General features: G+C 49.0%; 2 protein-coding genes across 2 annotated transcripts; one reads left to right on the forward strand and one right to left on the reverse strand.

Annotated features, from left to right (window-relative positions):
* Positions 1–210: 210 nt before the first annotated feature.
* EDB82DRAFT_486324 (uncharacterized protein) lies at positions 211–16,494 on the forward strand (the record flags this gene model as incomplete). Its single annotated transcript, XM_025730827.2, has 1 exon — positions 211–16,494. A coding segment is annotated over one exon (16,284 nt), but the record flags the coding sequence as incomplete, so codon positions are not given.
* A 136-nt stretch (positions 16,495–16,630) lies between these two features.
* Positions 16,631–19,589, reverse strand: EDB82DRAFT_486326 (glycoside hydrolase superfamily). The gene has a single exon (XM_025730826.2). The coding sequence runs from the start codon at positions 19,518–19,520 to the stop codon at positions 16,833–16,835; it is 2,688 nt and encodes an 895-aa protein (XP_025589912.1). The 5' UTR covers positions 19,521–19,589; the 3' UTR covers positions 16,631–16,832.
* Between the last annotated feature and the right edge of the window lie 394 nt (positions 19,590–19,983).

A 19,983-nucleotide genomic window follows, 5' to 3' on the forward strand; every position in this document is an offset into this window, starting at 1 on the left:
TGTCGCGATGGTAACTTGACTCGCAAGCTTTACAAGACTGGTGATCTAGTGCGCTATAACTCCGATGGCACACTTACATACCTCGGACGCAAGGATACCCAGGTGAAGCTTCATGGTCAGCGTATCGAACTGGAGGAGATTGAGCATCACCTTGAGAAAAGCCTCCCCCAGCACTGGACGTCTGCCGTCGAGCTCATCCAGTTTGAAGGCAAAAAATCTCTTGCCAGTTTTATCTGCGCTGACTCAGGTGCCATTCTAAATGACGGGACCGAAGGAAGCAGCGTATTGGCCATGGATGATTCTTTCAGATCGCTGGCCAAAGAATTGGAGATCAGCCTCTCGAATAGTATTCCTGCCTACATGATACCTTCTATCTGGTTTCCAGTTTCACAGATGCCCTTGACCTCGTCAGGAAAGTTGGACCGCCGAAGCCTTCGATCCCTAGTTCAATCAGTGCCTGCAGCACATATGACCTCTTACAAGTTGGCATTGAAGAGCGGAAGAGCCCCGTCCAGCGACATGGAGAAGCAATTGGCTGATATGTGGGCTCAAGTGCTAAACTTGGATGCGAACACTATTGGAGTTGAGGATCACTTCTTCAGGCTTGGGGGAGACTCTATCGCCGCGATGCAGTTGGTGACGCTTGCGAGAAAGTCAAACATCAATCTCACTGTCACTGGTGTCTTCCAGAAAGTATCTCTGCAAGACATGGCTCAATCGGCACTCCCATTATCCAGAGCTGCAGTCACAGCCGTCAAGCCGTTTTCGCTATTATCCAACGTGGCCTCAATGGATGCATTGGAAGAGGAGATCGGAGCTGCGGCTCGAATCAATGCCGGGGATGTACAAGACATTTACCCTTGTACTCCTATCCAAGAGGGTCTCATGGCTCTGTCAGCCAAGGACCCTGGAGCGTACGTCGCCCAATTTGTCTTCCAAATGCCGGATGGTACAGACATCGACATCTTCAAGACGGCATGGCGGCTCGTGATAGAAGCCGAAGGAAGTCTTCGGACCAGACTTGTACAGACGACCAACAACGGTATCTTGAATGTGGTCATGAAAGAGGATGTCCCTCAATGGAACACCTTTGGCAACCTCTTGGATGCCCAAGCTCTTCGATCCCAGCTTCTGTCGAGTAACGGCGGAAAGCTGACTGACTACGGAATTGTTGAAGATCAATCTGGTGTCTTATTCGTGTGGACTATTCATCATGCTCTCTACGATGGCTGGTGTCTGCCTCTTATCTTGGACAAGGTCAAGCAATGCTACGAGAACATCCAACAACCCGCACCTGAACCCATCGGCAGCGGCCCTAGCTACTCCAGGTTCATTCGGTATCTTACCGAGATTGACTCTAGCCAAGATGTCAAGTTCTGGGAGTCCTATCTCGCTGATATCGCTACACAACACTTTCCTCGCCTTTCTAATCCCGACTATAAGTCGAATGCGAGTGGTCTCATTATTCACAAGACTAGTTTCGACCATCACAACGATGGTATGAAGACTTCTGGATTGGGAATAACCACAGCCACAATGATCAGGTCGGCCTGGGCATTGGCAGTGTCGACCTATGCAGGATCAGACGATGTCATCTTTTGGGAAACCATGACAGGCCGTGATGCGCCCGTCGACGGTATTGAGGAGATGATAGGCGCCACACTGGCTACTGTTCCGACACGTATAATACTCGACCGCTCACAAAAGGTCTCTGACCTTCTCAGCTCCGTCCAAGCCCAGTCTGCAGTGGTCAGAACGCACCAATTTACAGGCATTCATCGTATCAAACGTATCAACAGTGATACTGCATTTGCTTGTGGCGCACAGAACCTTTTGGCCATCAACTATGGACCACGGAAGTCGACAGACGCATTTTGGTGTGACCAGACGAACGAGATGGCCGGGACCAACTTTTACTCTTACCCACTAATGCTGTCTTGTCACGTCGCAGATGGCGAGCTTGAGACTGTTGTTCATTTTGACCCCGAAGTTATTTGCGAGTCACAAATGCATCGCATCATGGATCAGTTCGCACTGATGTTGACAACGGTTACGTCCAGAGAGCTGATGGATAGGGAACTGAATGACCTCGAACTCATCAGTACACGGGATTACCAGTCGCTTTCTGAGATAAATAGTCAAGTGGTACCTGCATCCGAAACGCTTGTACACGATGTTATCAGAGCGACAGGAATACTACAATCGCAAGATAAGGTGGCCGTCTGCGCGTCGGATCAGAACCTTACGTACTCGGATCTGGATTCTCAATCGACACATCTCTCATCTGTCCTGATTGAAGCTGGCATTCGACCCAACACATTCGTTCCTTTCTGCATGGAGAAGTCATCTATGGTCGTTGTATCAATTCTAGCCATCTTGAAGTCCGGTGCTGCATTCGTGCCCTTGGACTATGCTCACCCTGACGCCCGTATCAGTGGCATCCTTACTGACGTCGAGGCCACAATTGTCCTAGCATCCCCTCAGTACGCCGAACGCCTGACCAGGCTAGGCCAGAAGGTCATCTCTGTATCCAAAGCTATGATGCAGGAGTCGGTACTACCACAGGGACATGACTTTTCTGTGTCTCCCGAGTCTCCAGCCTATTGCATTTTTACATCTGGCACGACTGGACGGCCCAAGGGGACGATCATCAATCACTCTGCCTTCTGCACTGGAGCGATGGCCCATGGAAACGCTATGGGAATGACTGAAACATCTAGAGTGTTGCAATTTGCTGCGCATACATTCGATGCAAGCATAATGGAAACTCTCAGTACCCTAATTCACGGTGGAACTGTTTGCGTACCTTCTGAGGAAGAACGTAGCAACGATATCGCAGGGTTTATTCGTCGCATGCGGGTCAATTGGGCTCTGTTGACACCCTCTGTAGCTCAGCTGATTGAGCCATATACTGTTCCTGAGCTCAAGACGCTGGTGCTTGGAGGTGAGGCTATGTCTCGTGTCCATATATCAACCTGGGCACCATTTGTCCACTTGATGAACGCCTATGGACCTAGTGAGACTTCAGTTGTCGCAACAGTTAACTCGAGCGTTGGGCAAGACTCTAGCCCAGCCAATATTGGTCGTGCTGTGGGAGGTCTTTGTTGGGTCGTCGACTCTACCAACCACGACAGACTTGTACCTATTGGCGTCGTTGGAGAACTTTTGGTGGAAGGGCCAATTCTCGCTCAAGGGTATCTCAAGAATCCGCAGAAGAATGCAGAGTCTTTTATCACCAACCCGCGATGGTGTGGCAAGTTTCCCAGTGAGACTGCAAGCGACAAGCGCAGATTCTACAGAACCGGTGATCTTGCCAAAATCAACAGAGATGGTTCTCTCGAGTTTCAAGGGCGAAAGGACAATCAAGTCAAGATTAACGGCCAAAGACTTGAGTTGTCGGAGATTGAACATCACCTGAGCGCAGACACGGCTGTTCAATCTTGTTTGGCATTTATCCCGAAGAGTGGACAGCTCAAACACCGCTTAGTCGCAATGCTTTCGCTGCACTCTACATTCAATTCAACAGCAGCTGATGAGATGCAACTTGTGATTGACTTTACGCCTTCTGAATTGACAGGTGTGCGTGACAGTCTCACCGGACATTTGGCCGCTTACATGATCCCATCTACGTGGATCATCGTCAATCACATTCCTCTCTTGCCATCTGGAAAGCTTGACCGGAGAAAGGCTGTTGACTGGGTTGAGGCACTGTCCCCCGAACAATACCAGATGGCTCTCTGTGCGCAAGAAGAGACCCAAGCATCTGGTCTAGACCGAGAAGCTACAACCATCGAGACTAAGCTTAGGGCTGCCTGGGCTAGGGTCTTAGGCATTGAGGTCGATAGCGTGTCATTTGCGCGATCATTCATTCAATCGGGAGGAGACTCAATCTCGGCGATGCAGCTGGTGGCGGTCTGCAGGTCTTCCAACATGTCGCTCTCAGTCAGCCAAATCATGCAAAGCAAGTCCATCATTGAGCTCGCATCGTTTGTTCAGGCTGTAGAGGATGTGAAACATGAGGATGAAGAAGAAGAAAATAAATCATTCCCTCTATCGCCCATCCAGAAGCTTTACTTTGAGCTCATGTGCTCTGAGTCTACTCGCTTCAACCAGAGCATGGTTCTGGAGACCACGCGGAAAGTCACACCTCATGATTTGTCGAATGCCTTGGAAACCATCGTCAAAACCCACAGCATGTTACGTGCTCGCTTCGCTGATACTGATGGGGTCTATTCTCAGCGTATAACTACCGACATTGACGGTTCCTATGCTTTCGAATCGCATGTGGGTGTGCATCAATGTCGCGCTTCTGAGTTGATTGAGAAGACTCAGACATCTTTGAACATCGTTGACGGACCATTACTCGCAGCGGCGAACATCGAGATAGAGGACTCCGACAAGCAAATCGTCTTTTTAGCAGCCCACCACCTTGTTGTTGATGTCGTCTCTTGGAACATTATTTTGCAAGATCTGGAAGGGTTGTTATCATCATCAGTCGCCAGTTTAGCCAAACCACTTTCGTTCCAGACATGGAACTTATTACAGCTCGAAGAAATCAGCAACGAAACACTAGATCGTGTTTTCCACGACGTTCCCATACCTGCGCAAGATCTCACCTACTGGGAAATGCAAGATGTGCCTAACCTCCATGGCGACACAATTACGGAGACAACAGAAATAGCTTCTGATGTGTCGCTTCGACTATTGAGTTCTTGCCATGAAGCATTCAACACGGATATTGTCGATGTCCTACTTGGTTCTTTGCTATTGTCATTTTATGAATCATTTCCCGGCCGGCTTTCCATGCCAACTATATTCAATGAGGGCCACGGCAGAGAGCCGAGAGATAACAAGCTAGATCTGTCGCGTACCATAGGGTGGTTCACAACCCTTTGTCCCATCTATCTACCCGAGTCCTTACCCGCAGAGCCGGATATTCTTGATATCATTTGTTGGGTCAGAGACTTCAGACAGCGAATTCCTGGCAAGGGTCGCCCTTATTTTGCTCATCAGATGCTGTCTGAGGCAGGCCACAACCACTCTCCAGAATGGCCTTTGGAACTAGCTTTCAACTTTCTCGGTCAAAGGCAAAAGACCGAATTGGAAGGGTCAGTCTTCAAGTCGCCTGACGGCATACTCGAGTCAGCAGCTTCACAGACTGATATTGGAATCGATGTGCCACGACTCGCACTGATCGAGATATCTGCCTCGTTCTGTAGGGATGTCTTGAGTTTCAGCTTCTCTTATAACAGAAAAATGAAACATCAGCATTGTGTTCCAGAGTGGATCGAGAATTTCTCGGACTCTCTCCAGACCGCTGTCGAGCGAATGTCCCAGGTCAAACCTGAACTTCGAGATCCCGACATCTCTCTCCTTCCGCTTGCATTCAGAGGTGCTTCCAAGGTCGACGCAAGACTTGCCGAGAAGGGTCTCTCTTTTAGGGGCGACGTCGAAGCTGTCTATCCTTGCTCTCCAGTTCAGATGGGTATTCTCTTTGCCCAGATCAGAAATCCCAAGTTCTATTCGTACTCCGTCACATTTGGGATTGACTGCGTCGAGCCAAGTCATTCTGTAGACGTGCATCGCCTTGCAGATGCATGGCAACGAGTTGTTCAGCGTCATTCAACTCTCCGAACTATTTTTGTTGACTCTCTATTGGAGGAGGGCGGCATCAACCAAGTAGTTCTGCGCAACCATTGCGCTGAAGTTTCCGTATTCGAATGCGCCGACGACGAGCGACTTCAAATGATGACTGAGCGCTTTTCACCAGAAATCATGAGTAGTAGGCCGCCTCACCATCTCAGCATCTTCAATAGCACAGAAGGAAAGGTTACCTGCCTTTTGGAGATGAGCCACGCCTTATCTGATGGAACGTCTATGCCAATTCTGTTCCGCGACCTGGCAAAGGCTTACGACGGATCTTTGGACTCGATAATTGTTTCGACCTACAGAGATTATGTCTCTCATCTACAAGTTCAGGGCCCTCATGACATCGAATACTGGCGTGAGTACTTGAATGATGTCGAACCATGCCACTTGCTGTCAGTGTCGAAACCCACACTCCCCAAGGTCTTGAGATATCTGGACCAGACCATCTCACATCCAGAAGACCTACAGGCATTCTGTACTGAGACAGGTGTCACATTATCCAACGTTCTACAGCTCACCTGGGCGTTGGTTCTGCAAGCCTATACAGGTCATGACGATGTCTGCTTCGGATATCTCGCTGCGGATAGAGATGTCCCTGTTCCAAATATCGACAACGCGATTGGAGTTTTTATCAACATGCTGGTTCTTCGAGTGCGCCTTGATGCGTCTAAAACAGTTGGAGACGCCCTTAGCATGGTTCAACGAGACCTTAGCGCTGCGATGGCACATAGAAATGTCTCACTTGCCGACATACAACGTGTGGCAGACTTACCCAACGAACCACTTTTCAACACTGCGTACTCCTTCCAACGAAGGTCCGTCGACAAGTCCATGCAAACCGGATCTGTCTCCTTTGACGTCAAGGACGCGCAGGACCCTAATGAGTATGACTTGACTGTCAACGTTGAAGTCTGGGAACAAACTGCAGAACTCCAACTATGTTACTGGACAGACAAAATATCTGATTCACAAGCCAGGAGCCTTGCCTCTACGTTTGACAAGGTCCTGACTTCAATCATCACGTGCGACTTATCGCTTCCTACCGATCAGCTCGATATTCTCAGTGACGACTGCATGCAACAATTGATGGGTTGGAACAACACCCAACCAGCGCTATTGGACCAATGCGTTCATCATGTATTCGAGCGAAATGTCCAGCGCCTTGCCCATGATACCACGGCCGTCGAAGCCTGGGATGCAATATTTACTTACAGTGAGGTTGATGTGGTATCTTCGCGACTGGCCCATCATTTAGTATCTCTTGGGGTCGTGCCAGAGATGTATGTGCCTCTCTGTTTCGAAAAGTCTGCATGGACACCAATCGCCATGCTTGCAGTTCTCAAGGCTGGCGCTGCCTTTGTTCCAATTGATCCCAATCACCCGCCTGAGCGAATCGAGTTCCTCGTCCGAAACATCAACGCTAAACTCATCCTATGCTCAAAATCCTTGGTGCACAAGTTCGACATGGACGTACCGATCCTTCCCATCAGTTTCGAGACTAGTTTTGAACTATCTTCCTTGCCAGCAACTCCGCCCTCTATCCCAGTTCAACCCGACAACGCGGCATACATTATCTTCACATCGGGGACGACCGGGGTACCCAAGGGCACTATCATTGATCATGGGGCCTTTACTACGGGAGGAACTGCTCATGCAGCAGCTATTAAAATGACGTCCGACTCTCGAGTCCTCCAATTTGCGTCGCACACGTTTGATGCCAGTATCATGGAGATTTTGACCACCTTTCTGGTAGGCGGATGTGTATGCATTCCTTCCGAGGAAGAGCGTATGAATGACCTAGCGGGTGCCATCTCGAAATATGATGTCAACTGGGCCTTACTTACACCATCTGTGGCAAAAGTTCTCAAGCCAGGTAGCGTTCCAGGCCTCAAAGTTCTTGTTACTGGCGGTGAAGCAATGACAACAGATCACATCACTAAGTGGTCAAGACACGCTGCGCTTATCAATGCCTATGGACCAAGCGAGGCTTCGGTCATCGCTGCATCCCACATAAAGGTTGACCAGCATGGAGAAGTCTTGAACGAAGAACCTGCCAACATCGGTCACGCTGTCGGCTGTCGAGTCTGGGTAGTCGATTCCCATAACCATAACCGCCTCATGCCTATTGGAAGTATTGGGGAGCTTCTTGTAGAAGGCCCTATTGTGGCACGGGGCTATCTGAGTAACGAAGTCAAGACAAGAGATGCTTTCATTGACTATCCGCCATGGCGTGCAAACATGAAGCTCTGTGGCGACCGGGTGGACCGGATGTACAAGACTGGCGATTTGGTCGCGTATAACTGGGACGGTTCTTTGAACTATTTCTCGCGCAAGGACACACAGATCAAGCTCAACGGACAACGCATTGAGCTTGGTGAGATCGAACACCATGTCAGGGCTAACTTGCCAACAAATGTTCAATCCGCTGTCGAACTGGTTATTCCTCAGGGCAGGACATCGACCAAGATGCTGGCCGCTTTCTTCACTATTGATGAGCATGTCAACGAGGAGGCTGTAAAGGAAGCGAACGACCCTCTCTTACCTATGTCGAGTGCTTACATGGAGATTGGCCAGTCACTTAAAACGTCGATCAAGATTGCCCTTCCGTCGCACATGGTACCAGCTATGTATGTTCCAGTAGCCAGGATGCCTTGGACATCAGCTGGAAAACTGGATCGCCCGAAACTGAGGGCCATCGTCCAGTCCATACTACCAAAGGATATTGGGTACTACAAGCTGGTTGGGGCTAGTAACAGCCGAGTTCCGACTACTGCGATACAGCGCAAGTTGCAGAAGATCTGGGCAAATATTTTGAACATCCCGACCAGCGCCATCAGTATTGATGACAGCTTTTTCAGACTTGGCGGTGATTCTATCAGCGCTATGAAGGTTGTGTCTGCCGCTAGGGTGGAGAATGTCTCCCTCACCGTTATGGACATACTCAAGAGCCCCACGTTGTCGGAGATGGCCGCGTGTTGTAGTCATTCTAAGCACACTACCATTGTGGATGTTGAGCCCTTTTCACTGTTGCCTGACGTCGAATCTCCCGCTTTGCTTCTCGATGAGATCGCCGAGTGTTGCGACATTCATACAAGTCAAATACAAGACTTGTACACTTGCAGTTCCCTCCAAGAAGGCCTCGTGGCAGCCTCAATGCAGCAAACCGGCGCCTACGTGGCCAGATACATCTTCAAGGTGCCATCGACTATCGACGTTGAGCGTCTCCAATTGGCATGGCAGAGGACTTCAGACCAAGTCGACATCTTGAGATCACGCATCGTAAACTCTCGATCCCTCAAGAGTTACCAAGTTATATTAGAACCCCATGCGATTGACTGGGAATACTATAGTAGCCTCGAAGTTGATGCTAGCCAGACCATGCCACTACCTGAACGAAACGGAGGGCGGTTGGCTAGGTATGCGATCGTTGGTTCTTCCGATTCTGACCTTCGTTACTTTGTATGGACAGTACACCACGCCCTTTACGATGCCTGGAGTATGCCATCTTTACTCAAGCTTGTTTCCCAGTTCTACCAAGAAGCGAGTAAGGAACAGCTCGTACCAGTTGTTCCATACGCCAACTTCGCCAGATACTTGATTGGCACCAATGCACAAGCTTCTGATGAGTTCTGGAGGGCAACGTTCCAAAACGCGTCAACCGTGTCTCACTTCCCGACCATCACTCCATCAGACGCTGAGTCATCCCATTCGTCGCTTCAATATACAATTCAGTGCAGAAAGGATGACATTGGCGCTGGTATTACTATCCCAACCATCATTCGTGGAGCTTGGGCGCTGCTTCTGGGAGCTCATACTGGGTCTGATGATGTTGCCTTCGGTGAGACATTGTCTGGTCGTGACATTGCTTTGGAGCATGTTGAAGATATCCTCGGCCCAACTCTTACGACAGTGCCCCGAAGGGTCCAAATTGATCGAGGTACCACAGTTGGCCACTTCCTGGACACCATTCATAAGAATTCAGTCGAAGTTATCCCCTACCAGCATGCCGGTCTTCAGCACATCAAGCGTCTCGGGGGATCAATTGCGGTTGCTAGCGACTTCAGAAACCTGCTTGTTATCCAGTCCAGCGATGAAGTAGCAGAACAACAAGACCTTCTACAGCCGCTCGATGAACAAGTGAACCACAAAAACTTCTTCACTTATCCACTGGTTGTTGAGTGCTCAGTTGAACTGAACAATTTGGTGCTGACCATTCACCACAACGAGACCGTCATGACAAGCTGGCGGGCAGAGCGTCTTGCTCACCAATTTGACGTGCTTGTTAAACAGCTCAGCCATCTATCCCAGGAGCCGAATCATAAGTTGGCTGAGATTCAGTTCTGCGACGAAGAGGATCTCCAGATAATCAAGGGCTGGAACAAGGGAACTCGAGATATTGCACATGATAGCATCTCCAGCCTTTTCTGGCAGGCAGTAGCTGCGCGCCATGATGCTACCGCTATCCGGGCTTGGGATGGTCATCTCACCTACGGTTCCTTAGCACAGCACGCTGGACGTCTTGCCAGGCGTCTTGTGCAGGAGGGCATCAGGCCCGAAACAATGGTACCCTGCTGTATGGACAAGTCTCTCTGGACTACCGTGGCGATGGTTGCTGTGATTCTTGCTGGTGGTGCCATTATCCCGTTGGATCCCGCTCATCCTCGTGCTCGACATGCAGAGATTGCCCGAGAATGCAAGGCCAGCATTGCTCTATGTTCGCCACAGTACCAAGACCGATTTGGAGACGTTGCTAATACTGTTATTGCGGTCGACCAAGAGCTTTTCCATAAAGAGATTTGTCAAGAGCATGTCATTCCTGAAGACCTACCAACTGTGACAGAAAAGAACGCAGCCTTCGTTATTTACACTTCCGGCAGTACTGGTAAGGCAAAGGGTGTTGTCATTGAGCATGGCTCATTTGTGGCTAGTTCCAGAGCCTACACAGAACGCATGCATCTCGTGACTACCTCGAGAGTCTTCCACTTTACGTCATACGCTTTCGACATCGCTATGGGAGAGACATTTAGCACGCTCATTACGGGTGCATGTCTCTGTGTTCCCAGTGAAGAAATGAGGGTTACCGATTTGCCGGGTGCCATGAATACTCTCGAGGCTACGTGGGCCTTTCTGACCCCCTCACTGGCCAACATGCAGGATCCCTCCATGTTCAAGACCCTCCAAACACTTGTCTGTGGAGGTGAAGCCATGACATCAGAAACTATCAGCAAGTGGTCGCACAAGGTCAAGTTGATCAATGGCTATGGACCTGCTGAATGTACAGTGTATGCTGTCGCCAATTCCAATGTCGCTGAAGATCAAGATCCCTCCAACATCGGCCATGCTACGCAAGGTTGTCACACTTGGATCGTTGATACCAGAGATCACAATCAGCTTGTTCCTGTGGGTTGTGAAGGTGAACTGCTCATTAGTGGTCCCATCCTGTCTCGAGGTTACCTTAATGACAGCACAAAGACATCACAACTATTCATCGAAGAGCCGACATGGATGCATCACTTTGTCGACGAGAAGCACGAACGGCCAGTTCGTCTGTACAAGACAGGCGACATGGTCAGGTATCGACCAGATGGCGGTTTGACCTTTATTGGCCGCAAGGACAATCAGGTGAAGCTTCACGGTCAGCGCATGGAACTAGGCGAGATCGAAGCGTGTCTTGAGTCTGACTCACGGCTTCGCAATGCTCTGGTCGCACTACCGAAGTCTGGAATCTTCAAAGGCCGACTGGTGGCCGTTCTCTCATTCAAGAACCCCGACTGTCACAATCCGGGACTTGTTTCTTCACAATTTAGTCCAATTTCTGATTCTGCCATGGAGGTAGCTCGACTCAATATTCCTGACTTGCAGCACATTCTATCCGAGAACCTACCGCCTTACATGATGCCTTCGTCATGGCTCGTGGTTGATGCTATTCCCTTGTTGCTATCAGGGAAGCTTGACAGGACCAGTACTCAGGCATGGCTCGCTGAAATGGATACGGAAATGCCCGAATTTATTCTCACTCAACCAGACAGCCAGACTGCTGTCGATTCCGACACGACACTGGTTTGTCAACTTCTGAGACGCATCTGGGCCTCAGTTCTCCGCATTCCGCACGAAGCTACACTACCGAATCGCTCATTCATTTCCCTAGGTGGAGACTCCATCATGGCCATGCAAGTCATGTCTCGTTGTCGCGATCACTCCATTCAATTGACCATGCGAGACATCATGAGTGGCAAATCCATCATCGACTTAGTTGCCCTCATTGAGAAGGAAGATCGCGGGAGGCAGAATGGCATTCCCGACTATGAAGATGACAACAGTCAACCATTTGCGTTGTCACCGATCCAACAGCTATTCTTTAACAACAGTTCCAACAAGGACCGTGGAGACCGTTTCAACCAAAGCCAGCTCTTTTCGGTCAAGAAGTCCATTGAAGCATGTAATATCGCCAATGCCATTCATTCATTAGTGCAGAGACACCCAATGCTTCGTGCGCGATTCAGCAAGTCTGCGACTATTGGCCAGTGGTCTCAGCACATTGCCCCGGATACTGAAGATTCTTACAGTTTTCATTTCCACGAGGTCAGCGATGCCTCCCAAATCGCCCAATACATCGCTACCAGCCAAGAGAGTATCAATATCTCCGGTCCAGTATTTATTGTTGACCTGTTCAGAATGCCCGATGGCTTTCAACATGTCTCCATGATCGCTCACCATCTCGTTGTTGACGTCGTTTCCTGGATCAACATCGCTCAAGACCTCGAGACATTGCTTTCATCTTCAGGTTCAATGTCACCAAGGCCTCTATCGTTCCGAAGGTGGAATGCAGCACAGATTGAGCATGCCATATCAATGCAGAAGGGAAGCGAGGATCTACTGCCATTCACTTTGCGACCTGCAAATCTAGACTTCTGGGGTGTTTCAGACATCTCTAACAGCTATTCACAGGCCACTCAGCAATCATTTACTATCTCGGACACCGACACTGTCTCTCTTCTGTTAGAAGACGCACATCGAACACTCAGAACCGAACCTCTGGATCTTTTTATCTCAGCTCTGTTTATGTCATTTGGACAGTGCTTCCCAGACCGTGAGCTTCCAACATTGTTCAATGAAAGCCATGGCCGTGAACCGTGGGATGACTCGATTGACCTTTCCCAAACTGTCGGATGGTTCACCTCACTTTGTCCTATCGATGTATCACATCACAACGTCGACCCTACCGACACTATTGACTTTGTTCGTAAAGTCAAAGACTCGAGACGTGCCATACCCGACAACGGCCGCCCTTACTTCGCTCAACGTTATCTAGCCAATTCCACGAAACCGTCTCCAGACAGTCAGAAGCCAATGGAGATACTATTGAACTTTCTAGGCCGGTCGCAACAAATGGACGGGGACGAATCTCTTCTACGCCCGTTCAACCTCTCCATGAGCGAGGAAGAAATGGAATCTATGTCAGATGTTGGTCCTGAAACACGTCGCCTAGCTCTATTTGAGCTCTCCATTTCTATTCTCAGTGACGGCATTCATTTCAACTTCATGTACAACAAGAACATGCTACACCAAGATCTCATCAAGCAGTGGGTGACCACCTGCAAGGAGGTTCTCAGCGACATGGCAACAGAGCTCAGCGTCGCTCCATCCTGTCCCACTATCAGTGACTTTCCACTCATGTCCTTGGACTACACCAAACTTGACAGGCTGGTTGCCAAGTCTCTACCTACTGCTCATGTTCGTTTCGATGAGGTGGAAGACATATATCCATGCTCACCTATGCAGATGGGTATACTTCTAAGTCAGCTTCTAGATCCCTCTCAATACTTGTTCCACACCATCCTTGAAGTGTCTGCCTTTAACAGCTCAACCATCAATTCTACAAAGCTTGCTCAGGCCTGCTCGGAAGTCATTGAGCGTCACGCCGCACTTCGAACTGTCTTCATCGAGAGTGTTCGCAGTGGAGGTTCCTTTGATCAGGTCGTTATACGTCCGGGCAAGCCTCGAATTCACATCGTCAAATGTCGAGAGATTGATGTCATGGCAAAGTTGAACGCCAGGTCACTCGCAAAGACCAACAAGAGACACGGAACGCCCATTCTTCCCTATCAGATCACAATATGCGAAACGACGCACGGCAAAGTTTTCCTCAAGCTTGAAATGAATCACGCTGTAACGGACGGTGCGTCCACGGCAATCATCGTTCGCGACATCTCCAGCGCATACGCCAATAGCCTCCACCCCACCAAGCCTCCATCATACAAGGAATACATCAGTTACATCTCGAAACAACCGACTGATTCGAGTTTGATGTACTGGAAGAGCTATCTGTCTGGAGCCAGGTACACCGAATTCCCATCCATGAACTCGGATCACATGGCAGGTCGGAGTCTAGGCTCCATTGCCGTCGAGTTTGACAGATTCTCAGAACTTCACTCACTTGGATCGGATACTGGTGTGACAATCTCAAACATGATCATGGTGGCGTGGGGACTCGTCCTTCGTAAATACACCGGTTCCCAAGATGTCTGCTTTGGGTATCTAGCTTCTGGTCGCGATGCTGACATCGATGGTGTTGATGAGATCGTCGGGCCATTGATCAACATGCTTGTCTTCCGCTTCCAATTCACCCACGGAATGCTTCTCAAGAGACTCTTCCTCGACACGCAAGAGGATTACGCCAACAGTCTTCCACATCAGCATTTCTCTCTTGGTCGTGTTAGTCATGAACTAGGACAATCGAAACGAGGTTTCTTCAACACGGCAGTGTCCATTCAAAATTCCGGTTCTTCAGGACACTCAGAAATCAGTGCTCTACAGTTTGAATCCGTGGATGCCTTCGATCCAAGTGAATATGCTGTTACGCTCAACGCAAACACCACTCGCGACGATGAAGGGATCGTGTTCCGATATTGGACCAACATCCTTTCCAATGCACAAGCTAAAGACCTTGCCATCGTCATGTCTGAGGTACTGAGCGATATCATCGATCACGGTGAGGAAGCTTTGTCACATCTGCGGGTTTCACGAAATTCGGCAATGCCTATCAATACCGCAGGGGTACTAGATGGATGGACCTTCCAGCACAGCCATACGAGCCGACAGGTTCAAACACCCACATCGACAATGAGTAGCTATTCTACAGGACCTAGTGCCACACTTTTCTCGCCATCTACATCTTGGGGTTCGTTGCCCCGAGACAAGGATCAGCTCTATATGAAGCTATCCACATTGTGGGAGCATCACCTTGATGTTGCATCAACTGACATCACATACGAGATGAGCTTTTTCGAGTGCGGTGGTGACTCTATCATTGCCATGGCCATGGTGGGAGATGCTAGAGATCAAGATCTGCCACTCACCGTGGCTGACATCTTCAAAAACCCGACCTTTGGCTCCATGCTGAATTGTCTCAGAGACAAGTCCTACAGAGACGCAGACATGGTTTCAAGTGATGGGAACACATCACTTTTAAGCTCAAAGAAGGAAGCCATCGCGATGGATCAACATGTCTATGAACCACTCTCTCTTCTATTCCAACAGAACGCTGAGCAGTTCGTCCGAGAGCATGTTTGTCCCGTTGTTGGAGTTTCCCGAGCCAGCATCACAGATGTCCTACCAACAACCGACTTCCAGTCTCAAGCCGTTGAGGGAAGCCTTCTTGAATCACGATGGATGCTGAATCATTTCTTCCTCGACGGTGCAGGGTCACTTGACATTGGCCTTTTACAAGAGAGTATCACAAATGTCATTGCCGCCTACGACATATTGCGTACCGTCTTCGTTCCATACCAAGAAACCTACTTGCAGGTCGTCCTCCGCCACGTTCAGTCCAAACTTATTCTCCATGATGTGGACGACATTGAGGAATTCACATCGGAGCTCGAATCAGATCACCTACGTCAAACTCCCAGGCCTGAGAAATCTTCTCTCCGCTTTATTCTTGCCCGACACAAATCCTCAGAACGACACAGGATCTTTGTCCGACTGTCTCACGCCCTTTATGACGGTGTTTGCTTCCCAACCATCCTTAACGCGTTGAAGGCATCCTACGAAGGCGAGCATATTGTCACGCCACCTTCGTATGCGACTTATATCCACGGCTTGTTTGGCAAGGCCAATTCTGACCAATACACCTACTGGAGATCCCTCCTCAAGAATTCCGTTCCTACAAACCTCGTTCCACGACAATGCGGCTCGATGCGCACAAGTCCTACGCAGTTAATGAAACGGACTGTGGCCACACCCTCGCTCGCTACTTTCAACATCACGACCGCTACTGTTGTCAAGGCCGCCTGGTCTATGGTTCTGGCCAAGAATACTGGGATGACCGACATTGTCTTTGGCCACCTCATTAGTGGGCGGAACTCACGCCATGTTCCTGGCATCGAAGCTATTGTCGGCCCTTGCCTCAATGTGGTTCCTGTACGCGTACAATTACAAGACTCTTGGACGGTGCTAGACCTTCTTCAACACATTCAGCACCAGCAAGTAGACAACATACCGTACGAATCACTTGGCTTCAGAGAAATCATCAAAGGCTGCACGAACTGGAACGACAATGGAGCAAACGGATTTTCTACTATTGTCCAGCATCAGAGCATGTCTCAAACTGGCAGCCTGGACATCGGACCAAACACGTACAAGGTTGGCGCGATCGCTTCTCAGGAAGACACGGCCGACTTTAGCGTTGTGACCACGCCACAGGACTCCGGCAACACTGAGGTCTGTTTCTTGTATCGCCAAGATGGAGCTGAAAGAATGAAGTTGGCTGAGCAATTGTTTAGTTGTCTTTGTACAACAATCACGGACTTCTCCACTAATGTTGAGGTACCGGTGACTGTTTAGTTTGGGTTTTGTTTTTGTTCAATGTTATTTCTTACATCTTGCAAGGTTTTAGTCATTTTTCTGTGATTTAATTGTATCTTTCAACTTGACCTAATTTCTATGGGGTTTGACAAGTTAGCATCACATTGAGGAATAATAAATGCATTCATGTTAAATTGATCGTCAATTAATCTTGCGTGATGCATGTGAATAAAAACTAATTGAACGGAAGTGAAGAGGCATTCGCAGTACAGGGTTAGCATGTGGCGCATGTTCCAGGCTTGCTCAGCATGTCTACGGCTAGTGAGACAGTTTGAACTGGTCTCTACAGGCCACGCCCCTGCCTGTAGCAAGAATATTTAGCGAAGTCTAGCCTGAGATGCTTTGACATTCTTCCCAATCATTTCCACCTTGACGCCCTTATTTGACCAGTCTTCAAGCTCAACTTCAATCTCTTCACGTGGAAGTAAAGTGAAATAATTGTCTGACAAGGTCAACGGAGCCACATCATTGCCAGCTTTATCCACGAGGTTGAACTGAATGAATACAGCCGGAACTGGGCTAGTGTTCTTTACTCGAATTTTCCACTTGCCAGAAGCTTTACCACCGGACGGCGCCAGAGTAACAGTTGCTCGGTCCATCTCATTTAATGCAGTAAAATTGGCGAACTGTTTGACGTCGGAGACGTACCATGTCGTGGATGCCCAGTCTACTATGTCGTTTTGTTTCGATAGCCAATACGCGTTGCGACTGAGCACCGCGTTGTTGTCGTCATCGACAAGGGTCAACCGAAGTACTGCGACATCTTCAATTTTCTTGATCGAGCTGCTAATATCGCCAACCTTTTGAGACTTGTTAGACTTTGTGGATAGGCGAAGAGTTTGGCGAGAGATCTGTTTTCCTTTCAGATCCACCAATTCAATGTGAACCGACCGAGGACCGGACTTTTTGAGTGAGCGGTTGACAACCCAGATAAAGTTGTTGAAGTAATCAAACGTTACGTGCTCGACACGAGTGGCGATCTTGGTGCCGAAATAAGTCCCAGCTGGATGGAGATAATAGTCGAATTGGTTCCAGTGAAGACTCGGCCAGGCATTGTTCAACATCCAGTAGATGAGACCTGTGGCTGGGCGGGAAGAGCTCCAATGACTGCCCCAGCCTTCAAATTCAGAGCGAATTGCTTCATAATCCATCATTTGCGCGCTAATGAGATAGTCGTCCAGAGATGTAGGTTTGCCGTACCGCTTGAACAGTGCCTTGTTGTAGATGGACCGATCGTGAAACTGAGAAGTATCCTGAGACATATGGTAGAGGCCTTTGTTCGGCTTCTTCCACAAATCCTCCATATCGTTATCTGTCAAGAATTTGACCAAACTTCCTTTGGTAGGCGTTCCAACACCTGCACCGAGCTCTGATCCGAATCCAAAAGATGATCCAAACCTCTTGGCTGTCGGTTCTCTATTAAACCAGTAGACTGGCGGAACCCAGTCATAAGGTCCTTCCATCTTCATCCCGGATGGACCAAGAAGCTTTGGGTGACCGCGCTTCGCAGCCGAGGATATGATGGGGACTTGCCATCCCGCATCGTGTAAGCCGTTCAGGTAGATTTTAGTGGCCCGGTCATCGGGCCAGTAATCACTTCCAACAAGAAAGGCGATGACACTTGGATGGGATTGCATGATTGCGGCTTCATGCCTCATTGAAGCGTTGACAGTTTGGTAGTCAGCGTCATGCCACTTAGGAGGAGGGTCCATGGACAAGTCGTGATTATAGGGCCAACTTTCCCATCGATCACAACATTCCCAACCTGCCATGAGCATAAGACCAAGTCTGTCAGCAATGCCGTAGAGCTCTGGCTGCTCCATTTTCCCCTCGAGTCGGATGGTGTTCATGCCCATGTCTAGAGTATAGCGTGCTATATGCTCGAAGCGGCGGGGATCCCACCGCAAGAACATGTCCGAAGTGTATCCACCACCTGTGATCTGGATGGGGTAGCCATTCACAAGAAACGTAGTGTCGTTGTGTGAGTTGAGCTCGGAAGTGACGGTTCGAATGCCAAAATTGGTGACAGGGCTTACATCCGAGGTGTCATGTCTGATAGAGTAAGTCAGTTGGGCAGAGTATAAAGGCTGTTCGCCCCAAGCGGCTGGCCACCAAACCTCTGGGTTCTTGATATTTGCGGAAAGCTCAACTGTGGTCGATTCCCCGACTCCAAGGCTCAGAGTCTTCGTTATTACCGTGAGGGTCTTTCCATTTGGAGACTTGATATTGGCTTTAGCCACGAACTTTATTGGCTTCTTTTTCAAGTTGCGAGCCTGAGCTTTGACAGTAATGACTGCGTGATGATCTTGATTATATTTGATAGGAGTATCCATGTTGACGAGTACGCCCACGGCGCCCATAAAGACGTCGCCCGTCCGTTTGATAGTGATGTCCCTCCACACTCCCGTCCCATTGTCAGGTGGATATGGATTCCAATCGACGAATCCGACGGCGAAGTCATATTGATAGTCTGTAGGATACACCTTGACTACAAGTGCATTTTCCTCCCCAACATGAGGCGTGATGTCGTATGTATGGCCGCCATAAGAACCGGACTGCGTGACATTATTGGCGACTTGCTTCCCATTGAGGAACAAGTCTGCAGCGGGGGTGATTCCGTTGGTTTCTAAGAAGTAATGGACATCTGGCGATTGATATCCACTTTTCAATTTGAATTGATTGCGATAAACCCATGGAACATGAAAGAGACTGTCGTCGAATTGTGCGAGATTGTCGGAGTACCAGAGACCATCATGACCGTCTAGTTCGTAGGTGCCTTGGGCCAGGAGACAGGCCATCAGGGTACACCGGGATACAGGTGCATGGTGCCAGGAAGAAGTATCAATGTTGGTTAAAGAAAGCGATGTGAGGTTTTCGGTGACTTTGCTTATCTGTTGGAAGTCCCAGTTAGGGATTGCATCCTTCTGACCAGATTCGGTAGCCAGTAGCTTTGAGTTCGTAGTGGCCACAGCCGTGCTAAAGAGCAATAGCAAGAAGACAATCATATTCTATTGACCACTCATCCAGTGATGTTCAACAGCTAGCGTGGTTTAAAAACAAGAAAGTAAGCAACCTGTCTCGTTGTCACGAATGTGCGTGTGCTTTTGATCTCTGGCCGCCAAGGTGTACCTAGATCATGTGCCACGTTACCTCAAAATAAATATGCTACGTTACTCCCACAGTCCTTGCATTTAGCTCGTCTGATATATGTACAAATTGGCAGGAGGAGCCTAAAAGAGGTGTTTTTCTCAATCGGAACACAGCATGAACGGAGAGGCTCCCCGCACTTCTATATAAGCGGGTGATGCGCTTCCAGACTTGGGTAGGATCAACAATACCGTGCTCGTGGCGGCGTTACGGTTTGACAGAGATTAGTTACATTATCGGAAGTGGCTGGATATATGCAGGTTTGTATGGTATTTATAATTCTTGAAATTGATCAGAATAATTGGCAGCGACTGATAATTC

The sequence above is a fragment of the Fusarium venenatum genome, assembly GCF_020744135.1.
Source record: "Fusarium venenatum strain MPI-CAGE-CH-0201 chromosome Unknown EDB82scaffold_1, whole genome shotgun sequence".
Taxonomy (NCBI): Eukaryota; Fungi; Ascomycota; class Sordariomycetes; order Hypocreales; family Nectriaceae; genus Fusarium; species Fusarium venenatum.

Excerpts from the sequence above, each read along its gene's own strand:
- EDB82DRAFT_486326 (XM_025730826.2), bottom strand. The coding sequence starts at position 19,520 with ATGATTGTCTTCTTGCTATTGCTCTTTAGCACGGCTGTGGCCACTACG.